Here is a 10316-nt window from a genome sequence, read left to right on the forward strand (position 1 = left end):
TTGAGAAAACCGAGAAAATCAGAAAAAAATAATTGAAAAAATTGAACCGTGAAAAAAACGGATTAAATCGATTAAAATTTTAAATAAACCGGAAAAAACCGAGTCAAATCGGTTTGAACCGTTTTTGGTCCTAAAAAACCGAACTGAAATCGGTCGGTTTAAACCGATTTCAGTTTTTTATAAAAAAATTCAATTTGGTTATTTTTTAAAAAAAAAAAACTGAACCAAACTGAAAATAATCATTTCTATGTGTAGAGATTTTAAGTTCGGGATAAAGCTCCTTGATTTCTTAAGAATCTTGTACGTCAAGGAGTTTATATATTAATTGAACGAAGTAGTTCGAGGAAGTCTTTGAGCAAATGAAGGTGAAACTAATCATCAATCAAAACTTATGCATGGTGGAAGCAATTAAAGAGATTACGGGAAAGGCATGGCAATCTAAGAATCAACAATTGAGCAAAGAAGAAGAAGAAGATGAATGAGCACTTTTTCCCCCAAAATATGCAGAATTTTATCAGCTAATATTCCCAAGAGGAGCAATTGGTTTCTGGATACTTTATAAATAATTTTAGCATGGTTATTAAAACTTTTAAATTTTATTTTTAATATTAACGTATTAAAATAATAAAAAATAATTTTAAATTTTTTGAAAAAGAATGATTGGAACAGCCTACAGGATACTTTTCGTGTATCATTATTGGGACTGCATTCATGAAGTCAATTTAAAATAATAATAATAAAAAAAAAAAAACTGTTTATCAAGGACAAAATGGGAAACTTTTTGAAAAAGAAAGAATATGTAAAGGAAGCGGTGGCCAATATATTTCCGCCATGTCAACTAGAAAAACAAATTGACGTCCCGCTCAAGTCGAGCGTCGTCAAGGTGCCTGTGGACCGAATACAGCTTGTGAGGCCCACGTTTTCTGGGTTCTGTTGTTTGTCTTTATAAGCCACGTTTTCAATTTGTTTTCCATAAAAATATCAATTTTAAATTAAAAAGTTTTTATATATATCTAATTAAATAAATTAAAACCATTTATGTTAATAAATAAAAAATTTTAAAAAATTCAATAGATAAATGTATATTAAGATATTTGATCTTGTAATATGGTTCATTTACCCGATTATATTTAATAATTTTTTTGTTAAAATTAATTTTTTATTTAATCAAATGATAGTGAAAATAGACGCGCACACACAAAATTGATTGAATAAAATCAAAGAGAAAAAAATATCTTGCAAAGTTGCACTTGTTATAAATACCATCTAATTTTTTTATTTTTAAAAATAAAGTTCAATTATATAAAATATAAAAAAAATATGGATGGATTAGAATAATCTCTTCAAAAACTAAATATAAACAAAATAATTAAAAAATTACTATTTAAAAAAAGCTAAATACAACAACAAAAATTAGGGAGAAAGGGTATTAATTTTAATATAAATTAAAAAACTATTTTAAAAAATACATATGTTTTTTTAAAGGTAAAATAACAAAAAAAAGAAAGAGGTCAAGTATCACTAGGCTTGACCATCTAAGAAAGGTTGGAGTGCAGGCCCTAATTTTTTTTTAATGTAATTGAGGCGGTCATCTACCCTATTATTTGTTTTTTAAAATAGCTAGAAAACATATTGTTAATTGAGATAAATGACGAGTTATCAGGTATTCCCCTAATTCCAACTACTAAGGTGGTCAAAAAAACATGTTCTATGTTTTTTTTTTTACCAAAAATTTATTTCTCAACTTATTTTTTTTATCTAAAACACCTATAAAATAGCCTAAATAGTTTGATAAACCCATAAATAACTTTTAAAAACAAAAACAAACAAAAATCATAAAAAGCAAAATCAACTTGAAACAAAAAATCTTTTCGGGCTCATATATAGTTTTTAAAGCAATTTCAAGACACAAAAATATCTAAATAAAACTTCTCTCATCAAATGAAATATTTTGACATCAATATCGATTGTTTGGTGGCTGAAATTAGTGTCAACATCATTTTTTCTCTTTATCGCTGGAATCCAGTAACCTCTCTCTTTCATCTCTCAAATTAGAAAAAAATAACAAAAATGAATTTTTATACCAAAATTAAATTTAAAAACATTAAAGGACTGAACATGTATAATTTGTAAAGTTTGAGGACTAAACTAAACTTTTCTATTTTGTCTCCTATCTTTCAATTTTGTTCTTAGTAAAAAAAATTTGATCCAATTTAATTTGGCCAAAAAAGAATGCAGTCAGGAAAAAAAAAGGTTATCGGATCAAATTGAAAATAAAACAAAATTTTTAATAATAAATTCATAGTAAAATATAAGAGAATGAACAATATGGTGTGTACAGTGAAAAGATCATGCCTTTTAGATTTTCAGTAATAATAAAAAACACTATAATAGGTAAGTCCGTATATCTTTGCAGAACTGATAATACACACTATTAAGAAAATGTTTAGAATGATAAATAAAGATGGACTGAACATTATAATTTTTTTATGAAATTGTTTGGTATACCTTTGAATAATATATAAATCAATTTTTATATTGTTTAAATGACAGGACAAGCTTATTCAATTCTTGCACAATAATATATTTCTCTTCGTATAAAATATAAAACTATAGAAATTAGGCTATATTTTCTTCATTTCTCTTTCTGTATAATCAAGATGTACTGACAACCTTTTTGCTTATATCTTTCATAAACAGCTACTTGTGCTTCCGATGGTGACTCCTCCTTCATCAACCTTCTAGAGAAGGGGGAAGGGTTTGGAGGTGGCGAAGGTTACTTAAAGGTGCAGGAAATGGGAGGACTATATAAAATATTTTTTATATATTTTTCTATATATAAAATTCAAACTGATTTAAGTCTAGAAATTTTTGTTTTGCAGGTAACCTCAACCATAAATATATAAGCTCAATCCACTACCAGCGAGGAAAAAGCTTTCAGATTCATTGAAGTTTTTATCAACTTGATCAATTACCAAATCAAAGGTGTAATGCTTACCAAAAAGATCAAGATATACATAATGTGTTTAACTGTATATACTAGTTTATTGTTATTAAATTCATTACAACAACTCAAAATTAAAAATTCTCATCAACACAACTCTTTAGTTAACTCGAGTTTTAAATTAAATCGAGTGACAGTTTTCTCGACATGATTTTGTTAACTTGATAGGTTTAAAGAAAAAAAATCAAAGGAAAAAAAAAAGAAATAGGCCAGGTTAACCCTAATCAACCCGCAAAACCCACGACTCGAGTCATGAATTATATTGAGTCAAATTGATTTTTTTATTTTATTATTTGATAAAAGATACAAAAATTAATTTATCATCAATTCATTATTAAAAGATAAAATTAAATAAAAACCTCACATTAAATGATGAAATTAAAAAAATAAAATAAAAAAACAGGGTAAGAAAAACCCATTATTAAAAGAAATTACGTGGATGAAAGGGGGAAAAAGTTGGACCTCTTTTTTGTATTGCCAGATATTGACTTGCTTAGGGGGAGATCGTATTGTGATATACACAGCACTGAAAAGTCACCTATAAATCGTAGAATAATTTGGTGGCCTTTTTTCATAAATAAAAAAGTCGATATCCTAATTTAATTAGATTACTTTTTTTCATATATTAAGACAGTCTATTTTGGGGTTTTTCTAAGAAAAACTAACATTCTAAAATTAAGGAATTCATAAAACTTTATTTTTTACAATTTAATTCAATTTTGTTCATTCACAAATTAATTTAAAGATATTTTTATTATTAAATAAAAAGTTTTAATTTCTATTTGCGGTTCTTAAACGTAAGGTGCAGAGGATATTTATGAGTATGATAATGATTGTTTTTTAAAGTATATTAAAATAATATTTTTTTAAAAAAATTATTTTTAATATTAGCATATTAAAATAATATAAAAATATATTAATTTTAAAAAAAATAACACATATTTAAAATCTTTTAAAACTATATTTCAACCGCGGTAACAAATATTACCTTGTAATTTAATAAAGAAGCAGCTGCGTCAGATGTTTTTTCATTTTTCTGCTATGTGCATAATGAGAGGAAAGAAACTGTGATCAGAGAGATTTTCTTGTCGCTTCTTTCTTTTTTCCTTTTCTAATCGCTGATCACATCTCTACGATGATCATATAGAGTTTTATAGTAACGTAATGATTTGAACCCTTTCAAAATACATAACTCGATCAGCATGCATGCTGGCTTTAAATCTCGTTGTTAAATATATATTTCATAATTTAGATTAAATGAAGAAAATGATAAGGCAAATTATAACCCTATGAATTTTGAAATGTTAACTATATATGGAGTTTGGGACGTTTTTCCATACTGTTTTGATGATCCTGCATACAGTTCTTCAAGAAGATACACTAACAATTGCAAGTTAATACATATTAGCGACTGTATTTGAAATTTTTTTTTTATTTATTGTTTTGTTCGAAGTATTGCACATCAGATCACATGTATACAGTAAAGCATGCGTGCTGTATCTCTTTGTGCAAATGTACATGCAGGACAATTGTTCTCGTGATGGTCATTTCACGCAGTATATGTTTGGCTTCCAATGACAGCATCATCAGGGATATACTTGCCCCAGAACCAATGTGCCTTCCACACTCTGTTCATTTCTTCAATTGGGACATTCTTTGTCTCGGGCAAGAAGAAGAAAACGCAGATGGTCATGAGAACAACAAAGCCAGCAAAGAACAAGAAGAGACCAAACTTCATGTGGCAAAGCATGCTTAGGAAGAACTGGCCAATCAAGAAAGTGAAGAACATGTTAACTGAGACATTGATGGCTTGCCCTGCTGATCTGATCTCAAGAGGGCAGATTTCACTAGGCACCAGCCATCCCAATGGACCCCAAGACCAGGCAAATGCTGCAACATAAGCACAGATGAAGAACAACACTAAGTTGGTCGATCCCTTTGACAATTCTCCTACACCTCGTGTTCCAAAGTTGATGGCTATCAGGATTCCAACAAGTATCTGCAATCATGTGTACATATTCATAGAATCAGCAGCAATCTAACGTGCATCCCTATTAATTAAAGGAGTCTTTGTACACCGAGAAACTTGGTTAAGGTTGTAATTATGTACCTGGCTAATAATCATTTGAACCCCTCCTTCTAGGAACAAAATTCTTCTCCCGAACCTATCAGCTGAGTAGACGGAAACAAGTGTACAGACAAGGTTTACTAAGCCTGTAATAACTGCAGACATAAGCGAAGCATCATCGCCGAAACCCAAGGTCTTAAAGAGAACAGGTGCATAAAACATGATGACATTAATTCCAGTGAGTTGCTGGAAGAATGGGATCATTATGCAAATGACAAGTTGAGGCCTGTATTTTGGCTGCAAGATGTTTTTCCATGGGTGTTCCACTTTCTTTGCAGCCTCGGTTGCGTCCACAAGGTCTTGGAATTCTACTTCAACGTTGTCTGTGCCACGAATCTTTTGCAACATTCTCTTTGCCTGCTCGGGGTGGCCTCTCTCAAGTATAGAATTGGGAGTGTCTGGAAGGAAGAACGATCCAATAGTGATCATCAAAGCAGGGACAGCCGCAAGACCCAAAGAAATTCTCCAGCCATATCCCTCCTTGATTTGGGCTGTTCCGTAGTTAATGAGATTTGCAGCCAGGATACCAATTGTAATGGCCATTTGGAAACCAATGTTAAGTGCTCCTCTAATTTGGGCTGGTGCCATTTCAGATAGATAAATTGGAACAGACTGTACAGAACCGAGAAAATGAAAATCAATGTCAAGCAGGATTTATCACCATATCAAAGAGACAAAGCCAATGTCGAGAGAGAAAGAGAGTGTAAATAATGCGAGTACCTGATTAGCAAAGCCAACACCAACACCAAGCAACAAACGACCAATGATAAGCATTGCTATATTGGTCGCAGCACCATTAAAAATGGCACCAACAAGGAAAACCAGGCCTCCAAACAACATTGAGATTTTACGGCCGAATAATCTTGTCACTGTAGATGAAAAGAAGGAAGCTACCAAAGCCGCAAGGTAGAGGGAAGATGTGAACAATGTCAACAAATGGCTATCAAATTTGCAGTACATATTGTCATCATCACGAGTTTCATGCTCTTTGTTGTACACAGATGGGAAGAATCGTTTTAGAAACGAGTCCATAGAAGTAACACCACCTGCAACGTTGTGCAAAATCATCCAATAATTAGCACCTTAAAGAGATAATATACAGTATATATACAGCAATCTTTGTCACTCCAATGAGATAGAAGGTCTTCCATTTATTACCTGAGATACCAATGTCATAACCGAAAATGAGACCACCCATGGCAGCCACCAAACAGGTGATGATAACAAAGCATGTGACCCCACCCTCATATTTCCTCCCAGAACCTTGCGCCACAAAAGCTCCCCCGGCCATCTCTCAGCAATCTGAGTCTGATGTATATGATCTTTTGCCCTTGGGTTTGACAAAAGAAATAATTTTTCTCAGATGCTTGAGATCCTAATGATGAATGAAGCTAGCTTTATAGTGCTTTAAGGCCAGCAGAAAAGGCGGAGAAGACATCGGAGTAATGGTCATAGAAACAGGATAAATTCTAGTTGACCTCCATTTATTTTGGCTTTCCTTGTGTCATGTCATGTTGTTAAATGATAGGTTCAATTGTGGAATAGAGTCTTTACCAGCACAAAATTATAGCCAATGGATGACAACTAACAACAATCTCTCGTAAAATAAAATAAAAACAACGTCTAATTACAATATTTAAAACAATTAATTAATTGTTGTGGGCTATATTTGGCGCGCATGGTGCTTAATCTTTTACGGGATAGAGGTTGAGTGGTGATAAGAGAGACTGTTATTTTGAGACAAACTTACTTTTGTTAGTAACTCCAGCTTGGAACAGCCTTTTTGTTTACTTAAGGATTTCAAAGTGCAAGAATAATAATACCAACACTCAGTTTCATTACAATTTACATGGGATATTTGTGTCTTGTTCAACAGCTCGTTAGCTTGGATATTGCTTGCTTGAATCAGTGCAAAATTAGGCTAAAAACTAGGTTCTTCTTGACTTTGTCAAAGCTCTACAAGTATCAAATTTTCATAGACCCTCAAAGATTAAAGGCGTCGCCAAGCCATATAACTATATTTTATAAACCAATTCTTGAAGAACAGGAAAACACAAAAACGAAGAAAATCATAGAAATCATGTGAAAATGAAGAAAAGGTATCGCAATGTGTTGGGGGTGATGTTTTGTTCTAGCAAGAAAAGGTTGAGGACAGAATCCAGGAAAGATCTTCAAGAAATACTCAAATCCAAGCTTGAGACTATTGAAGAAGATCCTGGTGAGACAGTATGGATGGAGAATCGAACAACAAAAAAAAGGGATCCAACAATGTCTAAGAGTTTTAAGAAGGTGGCCGAGATTAAAAGATCAAGAAGAAGCCTTTCCAACTTCACAGATTCTTATATGGAGTTCATGACTATGCTTGCCTCCAAACTCAAGTAGGCTTGATTGTAAATGTCATGTAATGTATGTGGTTAAGCCTATCATTCTAACCCGGGACTTGGCTCCTCTTTGTTCTTCAAGAATACACACACACAAATATATGTATATATATATATATGTATATATATGTATATATATATATATGTATGTAGCATGAATTGCATTCAAACACCAGAGTTTGGGGTATTGAAGGTTCATGCTTGTTCATTATTCCAAGTTTTTGACAATTAATCTTCTGTAATCTTAATTAAACTTTCTTTCAATTAACAAAATCTATACATGGGCTGTGGGATTTTTACTGTACCACTGGAAATTAATTAGTGAAATCACTCTTTTGATTCTTCACTAAAAATATTAAGTTTAGAATTTGGGATAGAGTAATCTTTTCGTAGAAATTTACTAGTTATTATTGATTTTACAGAGATAAAATAATTTTTTATATAAAAAATAATAAAATAATTATATTACCCTAAAAAAATTAAAAAAGTTCCTAGTATATATATCAGATTTTATCCTTATTTTTTTATTACTATTTTTAACCTTGGCAAATTTTTAAAATTGATTTTTTTTATTTCATCCTTCAACCATAAATCGAGCTTCTTGATTAACCCTCGAGTTTAAGATTTAATGCGTTGTGAATTTGAGAGATTAACTTAGATTTAAGAGAATCAGTCAAGTTCATTTGTTGTTTCATTTTTCTTTTTTAAACTCATGTTTTTTAATTTTATCATTTAACATTTAATTTAATTGAACATTGGGCTCCATAGTTTTTTTTTCTTTGTATAGGATTTTTCATTACTTTTAAAAATGACTTGGATTATCTCGGAGTCTTTTTATATTATTTTTTAGATTTAGATTTTTTTAAAGAGTTGTTTTAATTAAATTAAATTAATTTCTCGATATTTATTTTTAAAAATGTATCATCCATTACGTCACTATGTCTATTCATTTAACATTTTCTTACGGTTAGAAAAAAAATATTTTACCCGCAATGTAGTGTAAGGCATTAAATCATTTGTTTTTTTTAACTCATGTTTTTTCGTTTTTATCCCTTAACATTTGATTTATTTGAAGATTGAGCTCTTTTTTTTTGTTTCTATATGATTTTTCACTGATTTTAAAAATGACATGAGTTATCTCGGGTCTTTTTTCTTATCATTTATTGTACATTATTTTTTAATCATATTATTAAATGAACCTGACTTAATGGATCCAGTCAAGTCATTTACTCGATTCTTCAATTTTTCTTTCTTCTTTAAAAATACTAGTCCGAACTGCGTCATAGTATAAGACACCGTTCTAGGTTTGCTCGAATTATTTTTTTTAATTTTTTTTATTGAATTTGTTTTCATTTTGGACCTTTAGTATTTGGTTAATTTGAATAGTGATTCCTAATTTGTTTTGATTTGGGTTCTATGATGTTGTCACGAGCTCATGTCCTAAATCAAAAGTTTCGCAGGTTAAAAATAGTTGGTCTTGATCCATCCAATATATTAGCGTTTCAATATATATATATATTTAAAAAAGTATCATCTAATGTGTTACAATTTTAATATTTTAAAAACAATTTCATCTTTTATACATCAAACTTTTGAATTCTTATCATTTTTATATTTTTTATAAGGTTATAAAAAAAAATTATATAACTCGCATCGTAGCATTGGTGAAAAAAGGTAGTATATGCTAAAATGGTTTGGGTTTTCATTGCAGCAATGAGCACTAAAAAGCAAAGCTTGTTTTCACTTTGACCCTCACATTTGCGAGGATTTTTTTTTTCTTTTTATTTCAAACTTAGTTTTTATTTCTTTTTAATTTTATCTTTTAAAATTGAGTTTACTCAGTATTAGACTTTATAATTTGTTTTTATTTACTTTCTGTAGAGTTTCCTAGCCTCATGATCCAAGTCCCAGGTTTTGTGGGTTAGTCATGTTAAATCATGTCAATTTTTTTTGTCATTTTTAATTAATTTTTCTCAACTTCATCCTTCATTATTAAGTTGCTTGGGAATTGGGTTTTATAATTATTTTTTGATTTGCTCTTCATGGGGTTATCATAGTCTCATGACCTAACTCGCGAGTTTTTTAGGTTAGTCATGTTGACTCGAGTATTCTTTTATCTTTTTTTTAATTGAATATATTTTTTTCAATTTCATCCTTCAACATTAGGTTGATTAGGAATTGGACTTTACAAAAAAAATTAATTGCTTGCTGTGGAGTTATTTTGGTCTTTTGACTCGAATTTGACAAGTTAACCTGAGTTGGCTCGGGTAGTTTTTTGTCTTTTATATTTATTTATTTTCAATTTAATCCTTCAATATTGAGTTGATTGAGAATTGAGTTTCATAAAAAAAAAATTCATTTTCTTTTTATGGGGTTATCATTATCTTATAACTCGAGTTGTGGATTAGGCTGGCTAACTTAAGTTTTTCTTCCCTTTTTTAGTTGAATTTTTTTTTCAATTTCATCCTTCAATATTAGATTAATTGAGAATTATAGCTTCATAATTTATTTAAGGTTGCATTCTATGATGTTATCCTAGTCACATGATCTGGTTTACTAGTTTGGTCGGTTGACTTGAGTGGTTTTTTTTGTTCTTTTTTTAATTTTATTCTTCATCATTGGGTTGATTGAGAATTGAGCTTCATAATTTGTTTTCATTTGCTTTCTGTGGTGTTATCTCGGTCTCATAACCCATGTTTAACAGGTTAAACTAGGTTGACTTGGCTCAATATTTTAGTTGAATTTTATTTTAATTATATCTTTTAATATTAGATTGATTGAGAATTGAGTTTAATAATTTATT

At 30.2% G+C, this 10316-nt stretch overlaps 1 protein-coding gene across 1 annotated transcript; it reads right to left on the reverse strand.

The window, feature by feature from the left end:
- Positions 1–4484: 4484 nt before the first annotated feature.
- Positions 4485–6423, reverse strand: LOC133693411 (sugar transport protein 10-like). The gene is made up of 4 exons (XM_062114620.1): positions 6291–6423; positions 5853–6178; positions 5115–5744; positions 4485–5003 (listed from the first exon to the last, which is right to left on the reverse strand). Exons 1-4 carry the CDS (start codon positions 6421–6423, stop codon positions 4554–4556), a joined length of 1539 nt encoding a protein of 512 aa, XP_061970604.1. The 3' UTR covers positions 4485–4553.
- Between the last annotated feature and the right edge of the window lie 3893 nt (positions 6424–10316).

The sequence above is a fragment of the Populus nigra genome, chromosome 5, assembly GCF_951802175.1.
Source record: "Populus nigra chromosome 5, ddPopNigr1.1, whole genome shotgun sequence".
Lineage (NCBI taxonomy): Eukaryota > Viridiplantae > Streptophyta > Magnoliopsida > Malpighiales > Salicaceae > Populus > Populus nigra.

Excerpts from the sequence above, each read along its gene's own strand:
- LOC133693411 (XM_062114620.1), bottom strand. The coding sequence starts at position 6,423 with ATGGCCGGGGGAGCTTTTGTGGCGCAAGGTTCTGGGAGGAAATATGAG. Across the intron at positions 6,179-6,290 it reads TTATGACATTGGTATCTCAG|GTGGTGTTACTTCTATGGAC; the intron begins GTAATAAATGGA and ends ACAACGTTGCAG. Across the intron at positions 5,745-5,852 it reads GTGTTGGCTTTGCTAATCAG|TCTGTTCCAATTTATCTATC; the intron begins GTACTCGCATTA and ends GGTTCTGTACAG.